Consider the following 23,699-nt stretch of genomic DNA (forward strand, 5'->3'; position numbering starts at 1 on the left):
AGTCAAGGTCTTATACCGACAAGGTAGGCACTCTACCACTTGACTCCTAGCCTCTTATTTTTATTTTTTTCTTTATTTTTGTCAGTCCTGGGCCTTGAACTCAGGGCCTTAGCACTGTCCCTGGCTTCTTTTTGCTCAAGGCTAGCACTCTACCACTTGAGCCACAGCGCCACTTCTGGCCTTTTCTGTTTATGTGGTGGTGAGGAATCCAACCCAGGGCTTCATGCATGCTAGGCGAGCACTCTACCGCTAAGCCACAGTCCCAGCCCCCCCTTATGTTTTTTAAGAATTTTATCTTTTTTCGCTTTAAAAATATATTATTATTAAGGAGTTGTACAGAGGTGTTACAGTTTTATAAGTACAATTCTTCCAGGATGTCACCTTCCCTTTTTATTTTACTCATTATATTTTTTAATTTTTGTGTTATTTTATTTTAGATTTTACTGGTGGCTCTGAGCTCAGGGGCTCCAGCTGACAATGTGCACAGGTGACCTGCGCCTCCTACGGCCCCTAAACACGCTTTATTTATTTTATTATTTGTTTAGTTTTCACTCTATTTGCTTGTCAGAGGTGGGGCTTGAACTCTGGGCCTGCACGCTGTCTGAGCTCTCCAGTTCAAGGCTGGCGCTCCACCACGTGAGCCACAGCGCCACTTCCGGTTTCCTGGTGGTTCATTGGAGATCAGAGTCTCATGGACTTTCCTGCCCGGGCTGTCTTTGAACCTCAATCCTCGGATCTCAGCCTCCTGAGGAGCTAAGATGACAGGCAGGAGCCACCGGCACATGGCCACGCATACTTTTAAATTATTATTATCTTTAAGTAGTTGTACCAAGGAGTTGCCTTTGGACAAAACGGTTCATGAACACTACGCACCGGCATCCTATCCATCACCAACGGTGGCTGGAAGTGGGGTTGGTCCGGCCGCCTCCGATCGCGGGATCGGGGCTCTCCTCGTCGCCCTGGCGGCGGCCCAGGGAACCGCGGAGGGGGGTAGGGAGGGGTGGATGGCGGGTCCGGAGGCGCGGACTCGGGGATGGATTGGCGATGCCTGGGCGCCCTGCGCGCATGCGCAGTGCGTGGCCGCCGTCGTGCAGGCTCGCGCAAGGAGCTGCGGGAGCCCACGGAGTGGACGGGCTTCGGAGGGAGGATCTCGGCGGCCGGGAGCCCCCTCGCCTCAACCCCACTCCCCGCGGCCCTAACCATGGCGGACGAGGAGCTGGAGACGCTGCGGAAGCAGAGGCTGGCCGAGCTGCAGGCGAAGCACGGGGTGAGCCGCCGCCGCCCGCGCTGGGGTTTGGAGGGCGCGCGGCCCTGACGGGAGGCCGCGGAGGCCGCGGGGCGACCCGGGGCCGGGGGCCGGGAGGAGGGGCGGATGGGGGCCGGGAGGCGGGGCGAGGCCGCGGGGCGCCCGGGGACCGGGAGGCGTGGCTCTGACCGGCGGCCTCCGAGGCCGCGGGGGCGCCCGGGGGCTGGGAGGCCGCGGAGGCCCCGGCCGGTGGGCGCTGTCCGGCCGGTGGAGGTGCGGACTCTTCCCTGGGCCCGAGGCCCCCTGGGCCTCTCGCCGGTGGGGTTAGTCATCACCACTACAGTTAGAGCCGGCGCCTAGGAGGAGCTGGCGGGGCTCGAACTCAGGGCCTGTACGCTGTTCCTGAGCTGTGGAGGAGGAGGATTGATTCAGAAGACTTTGTTTCCTTCTGCTTTTCCAGCGCTGTGTGCAGAAAAAAGCCACGTTCCAAAATCCTAGCTGTCATCCTTTTTTTTTTTCAGTCTGTGTGTATGTGTGTTGGTAGCGGGGCTTGAACTCAGCGCTTGGGTGTTGTCCTTGAGTGCTTTGGTTCAAAGCCAGCAGTGGGGTTCATTGAACATAAAAGTTTCGTTGGATTTTTTTTTTTCCTGCCTGGGCTGGCTTGGAACCTGTGATCCTTGAGCCTCCCAAGTAGTTAGGATGCCAGGCGTGAGCCACAGGTGCCTGGTATTAAACGTAGCACTTTTCTAGGCATTATTCTTACTTGTAAAACGGCGGCTCTGGTAGTATAAGGGAGACATTTTCCCATTGGTAGGCTGAAGGTGGGGGGTGATGGTGGCTGTTGGTGTTCTGGAAGGTTCTGTTACATTGTGACTGGAGCCTACTCAAAGGACCAAAGTTCCCCTTGAGAATTATAATGATGTGCAGGTGGTTGAGGGGTGAGCTGCATGTGCGCGGCCCTGGGAACCAACCCCCTGCTCTCCACCAAACAAGCCAGAACATCACAGGCAAAAACTCCTTGATTTATTATTTATTGATCTTCATTGATGGATTGGTTGTTTGGTTGCCACATCTAGGCTTGAACTCGGCCTCAGGCTTGCTCCTGGCTCTGCTACTCTTATCACATGTGCCACACCCCCAGGCTGGCTTTCTGCTTAGTCTTTTTTTCTTTTGGTGCAGGTAGTGGGGCTGGCTTTCTGCTAGTCTTTTTTTTCTTTTGGTGCAGGTAGTGGCCTGGGTACCATCCTTTACCGTCTTTTTTTTTCCCCCTCAAGACTGACTCTTGAACCACTTGAGCCACACCCCAATTTCTGGGTTTTTGAAATTTGATTGGAAATAAAGAGTCTTACAGGGGCTGGGGATATGGCCTAGTGGCAAGAGTGCCTGCCTTGTATACATGAGGCTCTGGGTTCAATTCCCCAGCACCACATATACAGAAAATGGCCAGAAGTGGCGCTGTAGCTCAAGTGGCAGAGTGCTAGCCTTGAGCAAAAAGAAGCCAGGGACAGTGCTCAGGCCCTGAGTCCAAGGCCCAGGACTGGCCAAAAAAAAAAAAGTCTTACAGACTTTCCTGCCTCAGTCCTCAGATTTCAGCTTTCTGAGTAGGTTAGATGACAGGCTTGAGCCAGACTCCCAGCTTTCAGGTCATTTTGGAAATGGAGTCTCACAGACTTTCCTGCCTAGGCTGGCTTGGAACAACAATCCTCTGGTTCTCAGCCTCTTGAGTAGCTAGGATGCCAGGCATGAGCCATCCACACCTGGCAAGAGGGCCAGTTTTTAGTAATTAAATGGATTATTTACTCCTGTGGGGACTCCATTATATAAGAAGGAAGAGAATAGGTCCTCAATGCAAAAGTGAAATTACTTTTCTTTTTTTTTTTCTTAAGGATCCTGGTGATGCAGCACAACAGGAAGCAAAACAAAGGTACATGCTCAAAATCTGAACTTCCTTTACCCGCTAGAGTCCCCCTTTAGTGGTTTCAATAGGTGTGTGAATGAATGATAAAGGATTTTGTGGCAGAGTGATCTTTCCAGAAATCCCCATCAGGGTACCTTTACTTTTTGTTTTGTTTTGTCATTTGGCTTGAACTCAAGGCCTAGACATTGTCCATGAGTTCTTTTGTTCTACCACTTAAGCCACAGCACCACTTCCAGCTGTCTTTGGTGACTAATTGGAGACAAGTCTCCCAGACATTTCCTGCTTGGGCTGGCTTTGAATTGTGATCCTCGGATCTCAGCCTCCTGAGTAGCTGGAATTACAGGTATGAGCCATTAGCAACCAGCTATTTCTTGTTTACTGGGGATCTTCCTGCTTTTAGAGGGAGGGTCTCTTCCTATGCCCTCACAGAAGGCATCTCCATCTTTCAAGGTACTGGACGCTGGAGTGTCATAGGTCCTGGTGTGTCAGGTGCAGTGCATAGAGCAACAGTGGTTCTAGTGGCTCAGTAGTTGCCAGGAACTACATGGAGATGGCTGTGTGGGGAGCTGCATATGCAGGCATGGCCTGCCCCAGCACCTCTGCTGTTGTCTGTGCTAGGTAGCTGCTTCCCTAGGGGGCTTCATTACAGAACAAAAGAAGACAGTCTACTCTCCTGCCAGCTGGGGCAGGAAAACCCATGAGACTGTTATTTCCAATTAGGCATCCCCCCCACCCCTGGAAAAAAAAAAACCTGGAAGTGGAGCTGTGGCTCAAGTGGTAGAGCACCAGCCTTGAGTGAAAAAACTCAGGGATAGTGCCCAGAGCCTGAATTCAAGCTCAGTACTCAGACAAAAAGAACAAAAGTATGCAACCACTGTCCTATGAACTTGTTTCCCATGGTTAGTAGGGAGAAGGGGAGTTAGTCATAATTCATGTCACTTCCCATTAAAAAACTAGAGGTATTTTTGGGGAACTGGAGATTGAATTCAAGGCCTCATGCTTGATTGGCAAATGCTCTTGTCACTTGAGCCACACTGGAGTCATTTCGATTTTTAGTTGGTTTTACTTGTAGGGTATCACTTTGGCAGGGCTGGCCTCCCATCTGCACCTCCTGAGTAACTGGAATTATAGGTGTGTGCTGCCATGCCTGGACCAGAACTGAGACTCTTGGTGTGGTGGTGGTGGTGGTGGTGGTTGTCATGGGGTTTGAACTCGGGGCCTGAGCACTGTCCCTGAGCTCTTGCACTCAAGGCTAGCTCTCTACCACTTTGAGCCACAGAGCCACTTCAGGTTTTCTAGTGGTTCATTTGAGATAAGAGTCTCACGGACCTTCCTGCCTGGGCTAGCTTTGAGCCATGATCCTCAGATCTCAGCCTCCTGAGTAGCTAGGATGACTGGTGTGAGCCACTGATGCTCCGCTCAGGTGCCAGTTTTTTCTGTTGTTATTATAATAATGATTTACAGAAGGAGAACTGAGTCTTTAAACATGGGGTCTGGTTCTAGCTAGGCCACAGTTGGGTTTGTCTCTTTAACATGGCTTCTGGGCCTCAGCTTGCCATGTAAGTACATTATACAGGTTAATCACTCTGTCCTCCGTAATCACCTGCAGTCCCCACAATACATAACTGGCATGGGCCCCACATGTTTGAGATGGCGGCTAGAAGGGTTTGGTGTCTGCTTGGTGGCAAAGCTGGCTCTTGGCGCAGTCGCTCCCAGGGCTGCAGCCCTGTGCCGGCCCCAGTGTCTCGGGACCCACAGCATGCCCACTGCTGATGGCCAAGCTCTAATGTCACCGACCTGTGTTCTGTTGCAGGGAAGCAGAAATGAGGAACAGTATTTTAGCCCAAGTTCTGGATCAGTCTGCCCGGGCCAGGCGTAAGCACCTTCCATTCCTTTACGTTACTTCCAGAGATGGCCCAGAGTTACTGCCATTTGCTGAACATGAAATACTCAATATGCGCTGTTTATATGAAGTGTGAAGTCAGTAAACTGGAGAAAAGTACTTAAGTCGTTGTTGAAGCTGCCAGCAAGTTCTGTGTTTACTGGGGATGTGCTCTCTCAATGCATTCCATCAACATGCACCAGAGTTTTTTGTAAGAAAACTACATAAAAGGCTGGGTGCAGTGGCTCATGCCTGTAATCCCAACTATTCAGGAAGCTGAGACCTTAGGATCATGGTTCACAGCCAGCCTAGGCAGGAAAGTCCACGAGACTCTTAACACAAGTGAACCACCAAAAAAGCTGGAATTGGAGCTGTGGCTTAAGTGTAGAACAAGCCTTGAGCAGAAAAGCTCGGGGACAGCACCTAGATCAAGCCCTAGGATGGTACCAAAAAAAAAAAAGTTTAAAAAGAAACCAATCTACATGGCCCAGTGTTGTCTCTCTGTTTTACTCCTTGAAACCCATTAGAGGGTGGAAGACACAGTTGGACATGACCCACCATTCTGTCATGTCAAAATAATAAATTGCTTTTCTGAAAATGGTCATGCATTTTAAATAGGCACAAGGCTTAGAACCTGAGCACCCACAATTCATTTGGCCTTTCCCGCCGTTCATGTCTTTGTGCTGTAAGACTGACATGGTGATACTCGGGTTTGAACTCAGGGTCTTGTGTTGGCTAGGATAATGCCCTACCCTTTGAGCCACACCTCCTACCTACAACTTTGGGTTTTGCTTTTCCATTTTTAATATACAATGCCATTGACCTGACCTACTTCACTAGTGAACTTGTGAGGTATTTTGGGAATATCAGAACTTAATTGTCTGTTTTTCTTTTGCCAGTCCTGGGTCTTGCACTCAGGGCCTGGGCACCATCCCTGGCTTCTTTTTGCTTAAGGCTAGCACTCTACCACTTGAGCCACAGCGCCACTCCTGACTTTTTCGTTGTTTTGTTTTTTGCCAGTCCTGGGCCTTAGACTCAGGGCCTGAGCACTGTCCCTAGCTTCTTTTTGCTCAAGGCTAGCCCTCTGCCACTTGAACCACAGCGCCACTTCTGGCCGTTTTCTATATATGTGGTGCTGGGGAATTGAACCCAGGGCTTCATGTATGTGAGGCAAGCACTCTTGCCACTAAGCCATATTCTCAGTCCCAGAGCTTAATTGTCTATATTTTATTATTATTATGGGGGGAGGTCAGTTTTGGGGCTTGAACTTGCCTTGGGCTTTGTGCTTGGGCTCTACACTTGAACCACAGCACCACTTCTAGTTTTTGAGTGGTTAATTGGAGAAAAGAATCTCAGGGGGACTTTTGTGCCCTGGCTGGCTTTGAACCATGATCCTTGGATCTCAGCCCTCTGAGTAACTAGGATTATAGGTGTGAGCCACCACCACCAGCCTATTTTAATTTTTGTCAGTTGTGGGGCTTGAACTCTGCCTGGGTGCTATCCCTGAGCTGTTTTGCTTGAGACTAGTGCTCTACCACTTTGAGTCACAGCTCCACTTCCGGTTTTCTGGTGGTTCATTGGAGATAAGAGACACAGACTTCCCTGCCTGGGCTGGCTTCAAACTGTACTCCTCAGATCTTAGCCTCCTGAATAGCTAGGATGACAGCCAAGAGTGCTCAGCTAAGTTGTCCATATATATATATATATATATTTTTTTTTTTTTGTCCCCCCTCTGTCTCTTTTCAGTAAGTAACTTGGCACTTGTGAAGCCGGAAAAAACAAAAGCTGTGGAGAATTACCTCATCCGGATGGCACGTTATGGACAGCTGGGTGGGAAGGTATGCCGGACAGCCACTCCTGGGGTTCTAAGCTACCCTCCGACTTTCCTAGAAATTGCTCTCTTTCCTGGGCCTCGGGTGACCCACTGACAGTTTGGGCCAGTTGGCTTCCATTCCTGCCCAGAAGCAAATCTAGCTGGCCCAAGTTTGGCCCTGTGCATCCAGCCCTGCCTGCCTGCTACACCCACACAGCCCTGACTGCGTGGGGATCCTTCCACCGTATGTGCAGAACACACAGTTGATTTTTTTGTTGTTTTAGCTAGCTTTTGTTTTTTGTCAGTCATGGAGCTTGAACTCAGGACCTGGGCACTGTCCATGAGCTCTTTTGCTCTACCACTTGAGACACAGTGTCACTTGACAGTACTAGTGTTTGAGTTCAGGACCTAAGTCCTCTACCATTTGGAGCTACACCCTCCAGCCCTGTTTTGCTTTAGTGTGTTTTTCCTGGGTAGCTGGCTTTACCTGTGTGTATCACCATGCCCAGCCCTGGTGGATCTTTCGAGGCGATGTTTCAGTTGTGAGCACTGCATGAGCTGGGGCATGAGCTTGCCCTGTGTCCTGGCTGTGACACAGGCGCCCTTTCATATGCTTCTGAGGAAGCGCACTGGCCAGTAGCCCTCCTCTAAGATGGCGTCATTTCCCACTGCCACCCCAGGTGAGGTCAGATAGTAGAGCAGCTTGTTTGCAACTCCAGTCGATTGTTGGTCTGCTTCCTGCCACCCCTTCCTCCTCTCCTACCATCCCCCAATGCCCTAGGAAAGATCACTGAGTAATCCTGCTAAGATTTGTTCTTAGCTTTAAAAGGTACTTTTTTTCTTTCTTGTTAACTTAGGTTTCAGAACAAGGCTTAATAGAAATTCTTGAAAAAGTAAGCCAACAAACAGAAAAGAAAACAACAGTAAAAGTAAGTGACCCCCTCCCCTCCCAGTGGGTGCTACAGAAGAAAATGTTGATATTTTAAATGTTGAGTGTTGAGCTGAGTGCAGCGGCTCATGCCTGACTCCTAGCTACTCAGGAAGCTGAGATCTGAGCATCCTGTTTCAAAAACAAGCCCAAACAGTTAAAGTCCACGAGACTCTCTATTCCCAATTAATCACAAAGAGCCAGAAGTGGAGCTGTGGCTGAAGTGGGTTAGAGCGCTAGCCTTGAGAGAAGAAAAACACAAGCTCAGGACCAGCAGTGCCCAAGCCCTGAGTTCAAGCCCCAGGCCAGTACCCCACTCCCCCCCACCCCCGACCCCAAGAAATGTTGAGTGTTGAATGTAGATCTACCAGTGGGCATCTTGCAGCCTCTAGACTGATTTGATGGGAGGCCTGGATATATTGAGGGGCTGCTAAGTCCCTAAGGCCCCACACCTCTTCACACACAAGGTGTGCTGTTTACGTCAGTAGCGATGGGTGTTTCTGCTCAGGTCTGACTTGTTATGCTGCCTTTCATCCTCCTCAGTTCAACAGAAGGAAAGTAATGGATTCGGATGACGACGACGATTACTGAACTCTCGGCTTAGTGGCACAGTTCTAGGATGGAGGTTAAAGCTATTCATTGTTTACTTTGTTTATTGTCTATATGCCTTTAAGAAATTAAATTTGTTTATGCAAACAAAAGCACGGGGTAAATGCTTTTCACACCAGATCCAGTTACCAGAGGTGTGTTAGTACCGCACCTGGTGATCAGAGAGCATGCATCTGTCTCACTTTGCTCCTAAGCGAGTGGTGGTGTGGACGAGCCTTTTTGGAGCATCCAGGCACACTGCGGACATGCGAATGGCTTTGTCCAGCGCATCCGGCGGTCCCAGGACGGGGGTCCTCCAAGCAGGAAGCAGATGTCTTCTTGGAGGTGGCTCTGCCATTTCACAGGAAGTTCCTACCACGGGGGAATTTGCTCAAGTGGTAGAAGTGCCTGGCTTGGCACAAGCAGCAGCTGGGCGTGGCTGTACATCCTAATAATCCCAGCTCTGCAGGACATGGGCAGGAGGATTCCAAGTTTGAGGCCAGTCCTGGCAAGCCCAGAAACAAAAAAGCTAAAGCTGAAGTTGTGGCTCAAGTACTTGCCCAGCAAGGCGAATATTCTGGGTACCACAAAAATACTTTGGAGGTTCCTTGGGGTGGGAGAGGGAGTACCAATACTGAACTCAGATCCTTAAGCTCTGGCTTTTCTTTTATGCTCAAGGCTGGCACTCTACCACTTGATTTTTTTGGTGGTTCATTGGAAACAAGAGTCTTACAGACTTTACTACTTTACTACCTGGCTGGTTTGAACCACGATCCTCAGATCCCAGCCTCCTGAATAACTTGAGCCAGGCGTGAGCTGCCAGTATCCAGTTAGGATCAAGGTTGTTTTTTCAGTCCTGGGGCTTGAACTCACCTGAGCACTGTCCCTGGCTTTTTGCTCAAGGCTAGCACTCTACCACTTGAGCCACAGCACCATTCCAGCTTTTTCTGTGTATGTGGTGCTGAGGAATCGAACCCAGGGTTTCATGCACGCTAGGCAGGCACTCCAACATTCCCAGCCCCAGGATCCAGGTTCAAGGCAACAGAAGGTGGAGATGTTACAGGTCACATTGTATAAAGCAGATATTCTAAACCTATTGTGCCAGTACTGGTGTTTGAACTCAGGGCCTTGTGCTTGCTTGCTCAGCTGGTGCTCCACTGCTTGAGCCAAGCATCTAGTCTACCTGTTGTTTTATTGGAGATGGAGTCTTGGGGACTTTCCTGCTTGGGCTCGCCTCAAACTGTTATCCTGCTTACTGCTCCTTGCGTAGCTAGGGTTATACATGTGAGTTTGAGTGTTTTGGGTTTTTTTCCCCTCAAATAGTCTTGCTATGTCCCCAACTGTCCTTGTGTGCCGGGGTTATAAGTGTGTCTCACGGCACTAGGTTCCCAGCTTCGTCATTTCTTAGGGTATTAGTCACAGCAGCCAAGCCCATGAAGGGGTTTAGTTAGAAGTGGGGAAAGGAAAACAACGTTGCTCGTCCTGTTTGCACTAGAAACTTGTATGCTCATTCTAAAAGATGCTAAAATGGTTCTGTGGTGCCCCCTGGAGCTGTGTGTGTTGCGCACATCGACTGGTTCGTCCCTGCTGGGTGGATGATGATCAAGGCCCCTGTCCAGTGGAGACACTGCATACACACAAGGCTCAGAAACAGCAAAACCAACACCCAGGTACGCTCAGCAACCACAGTGTTTACTGTTTCTTCTCCATCATTTGGCACATACCCAAGGCACGTTAGAAAATTAGAAATCATAAATTACTTCATAGAAAAATACTGCGGCCTTTTCCTTCTGTACAGACACGAGTGTTTCCATGGACGGCAGCGCCAGTCCCCGTCCCCCCCCCAAGGGGAAGTGGATTCGCAAGCCCACGAGCCCAGCACTGGACAGGGAGAAGCACAAAAATAAAGCATCTATAGAAATCTATAAAAAGGAGGAAGGGACAAGACATCTGAACTCAAAAAGAACCTTTGACCTGGTTTGTGCTGTGCATGTGAATTTCAACCAAGAGATGAAGGAAACACATGCCAAAAGTACCTGTGCTCGTGACCATGCGAGGCTGGCGGGCCAGGCTGTGTGCAGGGGGCTCTGCACCAGCCAGGGTGTGTGCTCATGGCGGTGTTTTCAGAGCAGCCTGCCCCCCAGCACTGAAAGGAGTGGCCTCAAGGGGCTCAAGTGGCTTGCAAAGGTTCGGTCCTTTTGAGGGACCCTTCATCTCAGCGCCCCAGCCCCAGGGACTGTAAATGGCTTCTCTCTGCTCCGCTCAGGGTTTGCCCATTTCCGCTCCTCCTGGTAGCTGGATGCCTTTGGTACCAAGGCTGACAAGAGTCTGGTGCCAGAACTTCTTCCCTAACCAGGAAACTGCATTATGCAGAAACCAACATCTTGGATGAAGGGTCTGGAGTGAGTTTTCATCCATCAGCTTCACTCAGTGGTGGCCATTTTTCTTGCTCGCCCTCGCCCCGCCACAGGGAAGCCCAGTTTTCTGCCGGGGTGGGCATGATATCTCAAGTCTCTGTGTAAGCATCGTTGTTTCCAAGCTGCATTCCCATCTCACCTCATGCCTCGCAGCCGACTTATTCATCTCTTCTTACGGCACAGACCGGGAGAGGCTGGGCTCTGAGGATGCAGCCAGCTGACCGGGGGCCTCGGGGGTCTGGGGGGTTGGTGTGTCACCCACGGTGCCTCTGTGGGTAATGCACCTGGGGGCCGGAGCAGCCAGCCTCAGCCCAGCACCCTGCGCAGATCCCTCATCTCCTCTGTCGGCGGCTGCACCTCTGGGCGGCTCTGGGGGACACTGCTGCTTTGCAGGGACTCCTTGCCTCTCTGGCTGAAGGAAAGGTGCAGTTTGGTTTCCAGGTGCACAATGTTTAAAGCACGGTTCTTATAGCAGCTGCCCTGGGCAGACAGTGGGCTCGGCTCTATGAGGCAGAATCCCACATCTAACTTGAAGCAAGTCACATTATAAATGTGTGTGTGTGTGTGCTTATGTGTGTGTATGCACGTGCATAACAGTACTGAGGCTTGAACTCAAGGCTTGGGCACTGTCCTTGAGATTTTTGGGGCTTAAGGCTGGCACTCATCACTTGAGCCACAGCTCCTCTTCAGATTTGTTTTGGTTTTGGTGGTTCATTGGAGATAAGAGTTCTTCTCAGGGACTTTACTGTCTGGGCTGGCTTCGAACCACAATCCTCAGATCTCAGTCTCCTGAGTAGCTAGGATGACGAATGTGAGCCACCTAGCTAGAAGTGTAGCTTGAATGACTAAGAAAGCTTACTTTCTCTGTGACTCACTGGAGGATTGCAATTGTAACTGTTGCTGTCTCTCAATGAAAGAAGAAAGGAAGAAGGAAAACCACTCATTTGAAAAACTTAGGCTTTAAAAATTAGGATTGTAACAGGATGTAAGATATCACAAGAAATGTACACACTGCCCTACTATGTAACTGTACCCTTTTTGCACAACACCTTGTCAAAAAATTTGTGTTCAATTAATAAATAAATTTAAAAAAAATTAGGATTGTGGCGCAGTGCAGGTGGCTCATGCCTGTAATCTCAGTTACTCAGGAAGCAAAGATCTGAGGATCACAGTTTGAAGTCACCTAGGGCAAGAAAACTCGTGAGAATCTAATATCCTATTAATCACTAGAGGTGGAACTGTGGTTCAAGTGGTAGAGCTACACTTAGCTTTAAGAAAAAGGGGGAAAAAAAGCTTAGGGACAGTGTCCTGTCCCTGAGTTCAAGTCCAGGCTTGGAAGAAAAAAAGAATTGAACCATTATGTAACAACTCACCTCAGTAAAATTAGGGACACTTCTACCTCTTGCCATAATCTCCTTTGAAGTTTTTCCCCTGGAACTCAAAAAGAAATGAAGTATTAAACCCCAAACCAGTATTTGCAACATCAGTGTGCAGTACTGCAGTTAGACACAAGGTGGCAGCATCGAGCCACAGTCCCCCAGGAAGGCTGTGAGGCCCAGACCTTTCAGCCTGAATTCCCTACTCACTCAGATCCACCAATGGAGGGCCCACAGTAAAACTGTCTTGTAAAAGGTTCATCAGGGAGACCGTACAACGTTGAGTTCCCTGTAGATAAAAAGAGAAACACCTGAGAATTCCAAAGTAGATGGTCTTACAACCATACGCTTTCCAATTCCTTTTTTTTTTGCCAGTCCTGGCCTCTTTTTGCTCAAGGCTAGCACTCTACCTCTTGAGCCACAGGGCCACTTCAGGCTTTTTTCTATATATGTGGTGGGGAATCAAACTCTGGGCTTCATGCATGCTAGGCAAGCACTCTACCACTAGTCCACATTCCCAGCCCATACTTTGCAATTTCTTAGCTTAACAAAACTGAGAAAGTACCAACTTTGCTTAAGGAAATCTAGTAGCAGATACCTGTTAATTATGATGTGAACCATGAGACAGATAAACTTGCTTAGTCTTATTGGGGCCACCTAGGAGGATTTACTCACATATTTTAAAAAGCCATAGAATAAGGATATACTGTTAATCTTTTGAAAAAAGAATATAGTCATATACCATGGGCCCATGCCTGTAATCCTAGCTACTTAGGAGGCTGAGATCTGAGCAGCACAGTTCAAAGCTAGCTCAGGAAGCAAAGTATGTGAGACTCTTGTGTCCAATTAACCACCAAAAAAGCCTTTAGTGAAAATGTGACAAGTGGCAGATTAAAAAAAAAAAAAGCATCCAGACCCTGAGCTTAAGCCCACAACTGGCACAAGAAGGAATACATAGTCCTGGAGCTGTCTGGCAACTGCTGTTCTAATGGACATCAACCACAGCGTAGCTTCAAGTGAAAAAGTAACAGCAAACCAGGTTTTTTCCCAGTGGTGGAGCTCCGTGGGAGAGAGCTTGCCTAGCACTCACCAGGCCCTGGCTTTCACTGCCAGCCCTACAGGAAAGGCAGCATTTACCTGCATGCCTGGCGCCGGAACAGAAGATGGCTGAGGCCTGTCTGGTTGCAAATTAGAGGCTGAACCTTCAGGCCCATGGCTGAGAGTGTCTTCTATCTCGTCAGGAAACAACATGACAGCTAAGCAGGAAACTCAAGATTTCAGCCTCACCCCTTCATCCCACCTATCAAGGAGGCTAGGGGGTCACAGTTCAAAGCCAGCCTGGGCAGGAAGTCCATGAGACTTATCTCCAGCTAGAAGTGGAGCTATGGCTCAAGTAATAAAGCACCAGCCTTGAAAAGAAAAAGCTCAGGGACCTCACCTAGGCTCTGAGGCCAATCCCCAGGACCAGCAGAACAAACAGTATTACTAACCCCTTCCCCTGAAGAGCCTTACCCTTCGCTCCTGAGGCTCCCTCAGGGCTGCACGGGAGTAGTAAATGGAACCCTGGGGCCACCCACAAGTGCCCCAGTCGAGGCAAGTGGAACTTTCCAGAAAGCAGGCACACTTACACTTCTTCCGGATTTTCACAGTCACATATTCGCCCGCGTCTGATTCCGGAACATCGTCTAAGGAGGCCACACAGCTAGGTAGTACTTGAAGTAACTCCATGATTTTTGACTTCTGCAGTTCCATGGGGGAAAGGGAAGGGAGAAGTGTAAATGTTGGTCACCGGGTGGCTGCACCCTCACTGAGCCACACTGGAGACTGTAACGCCTGTGGCGTGCAGCCTAGCTCTGCTGTGTGTCACAGGGACTCGGGCCTGGCTGTGTATTTAAGCACTGTGCCCCAGCCTGGGAGCTGGAGACTCACACAAAATCACTACTATCGCCTTTTGATTTTTTTTTTTTTAAAACCAGTCCTGGGCCTTGGACTCAGGGCCTGGGCACTGTCCCTGAGCTGCTTTTTGCTCAAGGCTAGCACTCTACCTCTTGAGCCACAGCGCAACTTCCAGCTTTTTCTGTTTATGTGGTGCTAAAGAATGGGACCCAGGGCTTTGTGCATGCTAGGCAAGCACTCTGCGAAGTCACATTCCCAGCCGTCACCCTTTGAAAAGTATCAAATCAGAAGCCAAAAATGTTTCCATTCCAGCCGGGCCCCTCACCAGTGACTCACACCTGTAATCCTTGCTACTCAGGAACACAGTTCAAAGCCAGCCTGGGCAGCAAAGTCCATGAGACTCGTATCCACCAAAGAAAAAGATGGAAGGCTAGGAATGTGGCTTAGTGGTAGAGTGCTTGCCTAGCATGCATGAAGCCCTGGGTTCGATTCCTCAGCACCACATAAACAGAAAAGGCCAGAAGTGGTGCTGTGGCTCAAGTGGTTGAGCACTAGCCTTGAGCAGAAAAGCTCAGGGATGGTGCCCAGTTCAAGCCCCAGACCAGCACCAACAAAAAACAGAAGGAAAGCTCTGTGTGAATGACAGCAAACTGCCAGCACTGGCTGGCCAGCACAGAGAACGAGGTGGGGGAGACGGGGGTGGCAGAGCCGCCCCGAGCCGGGGTTGCGCAGCTCCTCGAGATGCACTCACCTGGTCAGCGCAGTCAATGGCCGTGCGCTGCCTCTTGTTCAAGACATGAACCGATGCTCCGTGGAGTAGAAGCAACTCCACCACGAACACGTGGCTCCCCATCACGGCCTCGTGCAGGGCTGTGTTGCCTTTGCTGTTAGAAGCATTCAAGGAGGCCCCATGCTGGAAGACAGAGCAGCAGAAAGGCATTGTGAAGAGTTCCTGCACAAAGGCCAGGCACTGTGGCTCACGCCTGTCACCCTAGATATTCAGGAGGCTGAGATCTGAGAGTCATGGTTCGAAACCAGCCCAGGTAGGAAAGTCCATGAGACTCTTTTATCTCCAACAAACCACCAAAAAAAAAAAAAAAAGAAAAGAAAAAAAACCTCAAAGTGGAGCTGTGGCTCAAGTGGTCAATGCTAGCCTTAAGCACAAAAGCACAGCAGCTAGGCCCCGAGTTCAAGCCCCAGGATTAGCACCACAAAGGCCTGCACAAGCAAGGTGGTGGTGCTTGAGTGTTTACTGTAAGATTCTCCCCATGCTCCCTGTGTCTGAACATGTTAGGAAGATGTCCCTGTGGCATTTGTCACTGCAGAATGAAGGCCAGAAGCCGCCGCATGGACAGTTACTCATGGGCCAAAACATGGCTACCTCCACACTTTTTTATTCAGGATACTATTGATAGGATTCAGGGCACTGCCTGAACTTTTTTGGCTCCAGGCTAGTGCTCTGCCACTTTGATCCAAAGCTCTAGTTCCAGTTTTTAGGTGGTTCATTAGAGATTGGAGTCTCCTGGACTTTCCTGCTCCGGCTGGCTTTAAACCTCTATCTCCAGATCTCAGCCTCCTGAGTAGCTACGATGACACCCATGTGCTACCAGTGCTCAGCATCATCCATTTTTGTGAAATGTTAAAACAGAAAACCATAGGAATCTGAAGGCAGTCTTGTTCCCTTTTTATTTTGTTTTTGGTTTTTTTGGCCAGTCCTGGGGCTTGAGCACTGTCCCTGGCTTCTTTTTTGCTCAAGGCTAGCACTCTGCCACTTGAGCCACAGCGCCACTTCTGGCCATTTTCTGTATATGTGGTGCTGGGGAATCGAACCCAGGGCCTCATGTATATGAGGCAGGCACTCTTGCCACTAGGCCATATCCCCAGCCCCTCTTGTTCCCTTTTGAGACAAGGTCTCTCTCTGGGGGCCTGATCCTCCTGCCTCAGCCCCAGGTGCTGGGGTTACAGCTGTGTACCACTACACTAGTCTATGCACATTTTGTTTTTCTTTTGTTGGTGTGGGGCTTGAACTCAGGGCCTGAGTACTGTCCTTGAGCCTCTATGTGTTCAAGGCTAGTTCTCTACTACTTAAGCCACAGCACCACTTTTAGTTTTTGTGTGTAGTTAATTGGAGATAAGAGTTTCAGGGGGAGCTTTTCTGCACAGCCTGGCTTCAAACTGTGATCCTCAGATCTCAGCCTCCTGAGTAGCTAGGGTTACAGGTGTGAGCCACCAGCACCCGGCTTACATTTTGTTCTTATACTTGCCAATACTAGGATTTGAACTCAGGTCTTAAGTGCTCTAGCGTTATTTTTCTTGACAGTCTTGGGGCTTGAACTCTGGGTTTGGGAGCTGTCCCTGAGCTCCTTTTGTTCAAGGCTAGTGCTCTGCCAAGTGAACCACAGCGCTACTCAGCTTTTTCTGAGTAATTTACTGGAGATAAGAGTCTCATGGGCGGCTGGGGATATGGCCTAGTGGCAAGAGTGCTTGCCTCGTATACATGAGGCCCTGGGTTCGATTCCCCAGCACCACATATACAGAAAATGGCCAGAACTGGTGCTGTGGCTCAAGTGGCAGAGTGCTAGCCTTGAGCAAAAAGAAGCCAGGGACAGTGCTCAGGCCCTGAGTCCATGCCCCAGGACTGGCCAAAAAAAAAAAAAAAAGTCTCATGGACTTTCCTGCTCAGGCTGGCTTTCAATAACGGTGCTGCTCCAGATCTCAGCATGTTGAGCAGCTAGGATTACGGGTATAAGCCACCAGCACCCTGTTCTCTTACCTTTTTTTTGCTAAGGTTAGCTACTCTACCATGTGAGCTACAGCTCACTTCCCGCTTTTTGGTGGTTCCTTGGTGTTAAAAACCCCACTGACTTTTCCTGCCTGAGCTGGCTTTGAACCGCGATCCTCAGTTCTCAGCACTCCAAAGAATACACTTTTTTTAGGTCCACCCACACATGTTCCCTAAAGCTGTGGGACATGGATGAGTGGGTTTTTTCCTTGATTCTTTTGATTCTCCATTCTGCCACAGACAAATGTGACCTCGTGGGAAGAGGCGCAGTGACAGACAGCCATGTTAGGTAAGCATTCCGCTCATCCTGCTGGGTGAGGCAGAGCGTGGGCCTTCAAAGCCCAGCCCAGTCTTGAGGCTGTGTCCAGAACCAGCATGGACACAGAGGCGGTGGCCCTTGCTGTCACAGATCCACGCATGCCCACAGGTGCAAACTCCTGACAGGTGAGTGACGGGGGGGCCAGCTCCAGGCACAAGGAAAATGGCGGCATGGGGTGTGGCTTAGGCCCTTACCTGTAGCAGTAGTGCTGCGACTTCATGGTGGCCCTCCGCGCAGGCGCAAATCAGGGGCGTGTTCCCACTCAGGTCCTTTTTATCAGGTTTCACATTTGAGGCCAGCAGACATTTCACCACCTACTCCAGAGAAGCAGTTGGGCTTTCGTGAAAATCCTCTACCTGGATGCTGGTGCCCATGCCTGTCATCCCAGCTACTCAGGAGGCTGGGATAGGAGGATCAGGGTTCAAAGCCAGCCCCGGAAGGAAAGTGGGACTCTTAAGTCCAATTAACCAGGAAAAAGCCTTATACAATCTGGCACAGGCCAGAGCTGGAAACAACAGAGCCGACAGAGCCAGCATTTCCTGGGTCAGGATCAGAACTCATGGCCTTGGGCCACTCAAGCAGAGCGTGGGTAGAAAGGAGTTTCTCCACGCCTGGGGACCACAGCTGTGTGTTCTGGGGTCTGCGTGTCAGGCTCTTTGGGTGGGAGAAGGAAGTGCGTGGGGCTCTGCTTCTCTCTGTCCACTGTCACCAGGTAAGGGTCTAGCAACACACCAGCCCCTGCGGCCCATGCAGGGCCAGAAGCCATACCTCAAAGTGGCCCTTCCGGCAGGCCAGGTGGAGCGGCGTGGCCTGCGCAGCGTCCCGCGCTCTGGGGCTGGCACCATGCTTCAGCAGCAGAGGGACGAGGTCGGTGCGGCCATGAAGGGCGGCCACATGCAGGGGGGAGGTGCCATCCTGATCGCTCACGTTCACCCCCAGCCCACTGGCAGGAAGCCTGGCCAGCTTCTAGCAAAGTCAGATGGAGAGAAGGGTCGTGAGGGTTCCAGAAACCCATCTCAAGGATGGATGCCTGGTGCCCTGGAGTCCAGAATCCTACCACAGTGGTAGGCCCTTTCAGCCATGTGTAACAGATCAACAGATTCAGTCCTCTTTTTTGATGTTTTGTGTTCTTTTTGTACCAGTCTTGGGGGTTGAACTCAGGGCCTGGGCCCTGTCCATGAGCTCTTTTGCTCAAGGCTGGTGCTCTACCACTTGAGCCACAGTTCCACTTCTAGCTGTTTTGGTGGTTTACTGGAGATAAGTCTCACCAGACTTAGCTGTGGGGGCTGGCTTTGAATCATGATCCTCAGATCTCAGCCTCCTAAGTAGCTAGGATTGTGGGCGTGACCCACCAGCACAGGGCTTTAAATTCTATTTCTAATAAAGCAAGCTCCAAAAAAATGAGTCATGTTCCCCCTCCCCCACCCCCACCCCCCATCCCCTGTGCCAGGTAAACTCAATGGTGAAAGGAAAGTCTGTGGCTAGCCCCAGGGAAAAACTGAAACACTTCATCTCACAAAGTAAAAGGTGTGGTAGGCACTCTTGTTCACACCTGTAATCCAAGCTATTCAGGAAGACTAAGATCTGAGGATCATGATTCAAAGCTAGCCTGCAAAGTCTGTGGCACTGGGCTGGGAATATGGCCTAGTGGCAAGAGTGCCACTAGCAAGAAGCCCTGGGTTCAATTCCCCAGCACCACATATATCACATATTTAGAAAAAGCCAAACGTGGCGCTGTGGCTCAAGTGGCAGAGTGCTAGCCTTGAGCAAAAAGAAGCCAGGGACAGTTTTCAGGGAGTTCAAGCTCCAGGACTGGCCAAAAAAAAAAAAGTCTGTGACACTCTTATCTCCAACGAACCAGCAAAAAGCCCGAAGTGGTGGCTCAAGTGGTAAAGCACCAGCATTGAGCAGAAAAAGCTAAGCAAGAATGTGAGGCCCTGAGTTCAAGCCCCAGTACCTACACATAAAAAAAAAAAAAAAGGATAAAATCCTAGGACAGACCCAATTGAAGGGAATGGGTCTCTGGGACGTGCCCTTTGGGGCCTATATTCATAACTACATTTTTGTCCAGCTTGACTTGAACCACATCCTCCTAATTCTGCCTCTGAAGTAGCTGGGATTACAGGTGTGTGCCACTGTGGACATTGGACCCGGCTGACATGGGTCCTTCCCTCCAGTCTGCCCACCTGGTGCCACACAGCAGGCAGGCAGCCCAAACCCCACCCTGCACTGGTGTCTGCTGCGGCCTTCCACCCACTGCCGTGGAGACCCCAGCGCCTGGGGCCATGCATTCATACACACGGGGTCGTGAGGAGCGCCTCCCCCTCCCCCAAGGATGGAGCAAGAGCACACCTTCTGGGCTGGAGCACACTTGGGGCACTGGCACAAGGGGTGGCAGAATTCCACACCTGCCACACCGACAGCATCATCAGCTTCATCCAGGTCCTCCTCTGTCCACTCCAAAAGGTAGCGAACCTAGTGGTTGGCAGTAAGGAGAGATGGGAACTAGAGGCTATCCTGAGCGACAGTGTATGCATACATGCATGCACATTCATATGTGTGTGCAGTCACACAAATGCCTGCAGTCACATGCGTGTGAACGCCTATGCATGCATGTACACATACACATGTGCACACACAAAACTGCTGTAAATTGACCTACACATCCCTGCTGAGCTACCCAAGAAATTTAGGTATGGCTTCCCAGAGAAGACTGGAGGGTTCCTCGTGTTCGGGCTCTTCTACGTCCTTTCGGTGGACACACTGGGATCAACCTAACACTGTCACAGCTCATACCAAGTCTTTCCTCTGTCTCACAAAAGGGAAAGGTGGCCAGGCACTGGGGGCTCACGCCTAGCTACTCATCCTAGCTACTCAGGAGGCTGAGACCTGAGGGTCGTGGTTCAAAGCCATTCGGGGCAGGAAAGCTCATGAGACTCTTTATTTCTAATAAACTACCCCCAAAAAAAGCCAGAAGTAGAGCTGTTGCTCAAGAAGGCTAGCCTGAAGTCAAAGTGCTCAGGAAGCCCAGGGACAGTGCTCAGGCCCTGAGTTCAAACCCTTAGCACACACACACACACACACACACAAACAAACACATACACACAAAGAAGCCACACACTTGTAATCTCTGCCACTTGAGCTACACAACTCCATTTCCCGCTTTTTGGATAACTGGAAATAGAGTCTCATGAACTTTCCTACCCAGGCTGGCTTCAAACCATTGGTCCTCCAGATCTCAGCCTCCCATGTAGCTGGGATTACAGGTGTGAGCCACTGGTGCCTGGCTGCTTTTGACTTTTTTAAATGGGCTTATACTGTTGACCACATTTGGTGAAAACCACAGATGAACTCATAACAGGGCAGGCTTACCCAATGTATTAACAGTACCCTCTAGGTAGAATTGAGCACAGAATCCACAGGGCTTGAGCCTGAGTGGGGACACACCTCTGGGGTATAACTGTTTCATATCTCAGGTCCCCAAACTCACCATTTCTAGATCTCCATCTGCAACAGCTCTTAATAGTTTTTCTACCTTAATAAAAGGAAAAAAGAATGTCAGGGGAAGATTTCTTTTTGCTAGTCCTGGGACTTGAGCTCAAGGCCCGGGCACAGTCCCTGGCTTCCTTTTGGTCAAGGCTAGCACTCTACCACTTGAGCCACAGCGCCACTGCCGGCTTTTTCTGTTTATGTGGTGCTGAGGAATCGAACCCAGGGTTTCATGTATGCTGGGCAAGCACTCTACCACTAAGCCACATTCCCAGCCCCAGGGAAAGATTTTAACATGCTAAAATAATAACAGAAGTAACATAAATCTTCTAAACCTTAGCAGCCTCTCTCTGTATTCCTGGATGAGTGTTTTTTTTGTTTATCTTTGTTTGGTACCAGTACTGGGACTTGAACTCAGGTGCTTGTGGTCTCCCTTGGCTTTTTCACTCAAGGCCTCTACTCAACCACTGGAGCCATACCTCCACATGCAGGTTTTTGCTGGTTCATTGGAGCTAAAGAGTCTCACCAACTTTCTTGCCCAGGCTGGTTTTGAACCATGATCCTCAATCTCAGCCTCCCTAGTAGTTATGATTACAGGCATGAGCTACCAGCACTCAGCCGGAGCTGCAGTTCTTTAACCAGCCACCATGACACTAGGACCCCAGAATCCTCTGTGGCATTACCCATTGGGGGCTCACCTCCCTGAAGTCCTTCTTGGCCTCCTCTTGCCGAGAGCTCGCCAGTGCTGAGGAGAAGCTGGAGGTGGACGAGGCCTGGCTGATGGAGTCCATGGAGTGCTGAGGGGACTGGGCAGGAGCCTAGGAGGAACAAGAGGCATGGGGCTGGGGCTGGAGGCGTAGCTCCAGAATTAGTAGAGCACTAGCCAATGAGTAAAAGCATCAGGTACCAAGTTCACGTCCCAGTCTTGGGGAAAAAAAGTCAGGTGCTGGTGGCTCATGCTCGTCATCCTAGCTCCTCAGAAGGCTGAGATCTGAGGACCGTAGTTCAAAGCCAGCCTGGGTAGGAAAGTTGGTGGGACTCTTATCCCCAATGAACCACCAGAAAACCAGAAGTGGCGCTATAGCTCAGAGTGGCAGAGCGCTAGCTTTGGCAAAAAGCTCAGAGACAATGAGCAGGCCCTGAGTTTAAGCCCCATAACTGGTTAAACAAATGGAAGGGTAGCTGTGGCTCAAAGTGGTAGAGCACTAGCCTTGAGTTGAAGAGCTCAGGGACAGCACCCAGGCCAAGAGTTCAAGCCCCAAGACCGACCCCCCAAAAAGGCTATAGGATACAAGCTGTGAGGCCATGAGAAGCGGCCAGGGAACACCACTGGCAGCTGACACAGTGGAAGGACTTACCTCACCGAGCGCAGACCTCCTCTCTGAGGGCAGCTGGTGGGCTTGCATTACAGACAGAATCTGGAGGATGAAGGGGTGGGGAAAGCATTGAGCAGAGGGCCCACTGCCTGCCCTGCCCTCCTCAAAATAGCATAGCAAGAGTCCTGGGGCCCTCGTCCCCTCAGAAAGATGCAAAAGCCAAGATGCAGAGTGAGTGGGGGGTGACTGAGGTGCGCTGCAAATGAGACCCGGCTCTTCTCTGCCATGGCTTTCTGTCCAATGTAGAGTCCAATCTTCCTCAGAAGACCTCAAAGGCTCCATCATGCCGGGCACTGGGGCTCACGCCAGTCATCCTAGCCACTCAGGTGGCTGAGTGCTGAGGATCATGGTTCAAAGCCAGCCCAGGTACAAAGTTCTGAGGTTCTTTTTTTAAAAAAAATTTATTTTGGTGCTGGTCCTCGGGCTTGAACTCAGGGCATTAGGTGCTGTCCCTGAGCTTTCTTGCTCAAGGCTAGTGCTCTACCACTTGAGCCGCAGCTCCACTTCCAGCTTTTTTGCTGTCTCAGTGGAAATAAGGAGTCTCACAGACTTTCCTGCCCAGGCTAGCTTCACACTGTGGTCCTCAGATCTCAGCCTCCTGAATAGCTAGGATGACAGGTGTGAGCCACTGATGCCCAGCTCAAAATCGAGATTCTTTTTTGCCAGTCCTGGGGCTTGAACTCAGGGCCTGGGTACTGTCTCTGGCTTCTTTTTGCCACAGTGCCACTGCCGGCATTTTCTGTTTATATGATACTGAGGAATTAAACCCAGGGCTTCATGCATGCTAGGCAAGCACTCTACTGCTAAGCCACATTCCCAGCCCACAAACTACAACCAAAATGCCAAAGTCAGATGTAGTTGAAGTGGTACTGAACTAGCAAAAGTTAAGAGACAGAGCCTATGGCCTGAGTTCAAGTCCCCATAACAATACAAAATTTGATTAATATTAAAATAAAGCTAGACACACAGAAAATCACTAAGTAGAACCCAGGAATGGAGAGGTCCTAAATGGAGCTGAGAGAAAGCAGGCCACGTTCTATGTTTCCGTTGGCCCTAGCGCCTGTGTGTGTTTGCCGTTTCAATTGCTGCATGGCTGGCTACCTTTGCGTTCAGTGCACACTGCAGTGGTGTTTCTTTCATTCTGTTCTGGACATCCGTGGGCGCGCCATTCTGCAGGAGCGTCTCGATGATACCTTGGTAACCCCAGCGCGCGGCTATGTGGAGAGGCGTGTCTCCCTTCTCATTGCTGATGTCCAGTCGGCACGACTGCGCGTCGTAGTACACCAGCGCCTTCACACACTGCAAAGCAAGGCGACAACATGGCCGGGTGCATGGTGGTGCACACCTGTAACCCCAGATAATCAGGAGGCCGGAATCGGAGGACCACAGCTCGAAGCCAGCCCCGGTAGGAAAGTACGTGAAGATTCCAGTGAACTAGCACTAAGCCTTCAGTAGAGGTACGGCTCAAGTGAGACAGCATGAGGCTTGAGTGAAAAAGCCAATGGACAGTGTCCAGGCCCTGAGCTCAAGCCCCAGGATGGGCATTTGTAAAAAGAATGCTAGCGAGGTTGTTAACAAGTTGAAGAAATGTACTCATTGCGTTATTATGAAACTGTAACCCCTCTGTACATCAGTTTGACAATAAAGACATAAAATGTTTTAAAAAAGC

General features: G+C 50.2%; 2 protein-coding genes across 5 annotated transcripts in view; one reads left to right on the forward strand and one right to left on the reverse strand.

Annotated features, from left to right (window-relative positions):
* Positions 1 to 1,098: 1,098 nt before the first annotated feature.
* Positions 1,099 to 8,488, forward strand: Pdcd5 (programmed cell death 5). Its single transcript, XM_048369312.1, has 6 exons — positions 1,099 to 1,267; positions 3,133 to 3,170; positions 4,978 to 5,039; positions 6,793 to 6,884; positions 7,717 to 7,788; positions 8,331 to 8,488. The coding sequence occupies exons 1-6, from the start codon at positions 1,202 to 1,204 to the stop codon at positions 8,376 to 8,378; spliced, it is 378 nt and encodes a 125-aa protein (XP_048225269.1). The 5' UTR covers positions 1,099 to 1,201; the 3' UTR covers positions 8,379 to 8,488.
* A 1,558-nt stretch (positions 8,489 to 10,046) lies between these two features.
* Ankrd27 (ankyrin repeat domain 27) overlaps positions 10,047 to 23,699 on the reverse strand; it is a 30,094-nt gene continuing 16,441 nt past the window's right edge. The window contains exons 18-30 of one of the 4 annotated variants that reach the window (XM_048369379.1): positions 23,132 to 23,329; positions 22,013 to 22,072; positions 21,353 to 21,472; positions 20,656 to 20,700; positions 19,518 to 19,640; positions 17,934 to 18,131; positions 17,360 to 17,479; positions 14,816 to 14,977; positions 13,797 to 13,908; positions 12,379 to 12,457; positions 12,166 to 12,229; positions 11,077 to 11,204; positions 10,047 to 11,030 (exon numbers count right to left, since the gene is read on the reverse strand). In XM_048369379.1, coding sequence (XP_048225336.1) covers positions 10,955 to 11,030; positions 11,077 to 11,204; positions 12,166 to 12,229; positions 12,379 to 12,457; positions 13,797 to 13,908; positions 14,816 to 14,977; positions 17,360 to 17,479; positions 17,934 to 18,131; positions 19,518 to 19,640; positions 20,656 to 20,700; positions 21,353 to 21,472; positions 22,013 to 22,072; positions 23,132 to 23,329 — 1,485 coding nt within the window. In that variant the 3' untranslated portion in view covers positions 10,047 to 10,954. Of the gene's footprint in view, positions 11,031 to 11,076; positions 11,205 to 12,165; positions 12,230 to 12,378; positions 12,458 to 13,425; positions 13,679 to 13,725; positions 13,909 to 14,815; positions 14,978 to 17,359; positions 17,480 to 17,933; positions 18,132 to 19,517; positions 19,641 to 20,655; positions 20,701 to 21,352; positions 21,473 to 22,012; positions 22,073 to 23,131; positions 23,330 to 23,699 lie in introns of those variants that run through there. The other 3 variants (XM_048369381.1, XM_048369380.1, XM_048369383.1) reach the window with 3 other exon arrangements.

This window comes from Perognathus longimembris, chromosome 20 (genome assembly GCF_023159225.1).
Source record: "Perognathus longimembris pacificus isolate PPM17 chromosome 20, ASM2315922v1, whole genome shotgun sequence".
NCBI lineage: Eukaryota > Metazoa > Chordata > Mammalia > Rodentia > Heteromyidae > Perognathus > Perognathus longimembris.

Bases quoted from the DNA above. Each gene is read 5' to 3' on its own strand.
- Pdcd5 (XM_048369312.1), top strand. From the start codon at position 1,202: ATGGCGGACGAGGAGCTGGAGACGCTGCGGAAGCAGAGGCTGGCCGAG. The intron at 5,040-6,792 runs GTAAGCACCTTC...GTCTCTTTTCAG, and splicing joins TCAGTCTGCCCGGGCCAGGC to TAAGTAACTTGGCACTTGTG. The intron at 7,789-8,330 runs GTAAGTGACCCC...CATCCTCCTCAG, and splicing joins AAAAGAAAACAACAGTAAAA to TTCAACAGAAGGAAAGTAAT.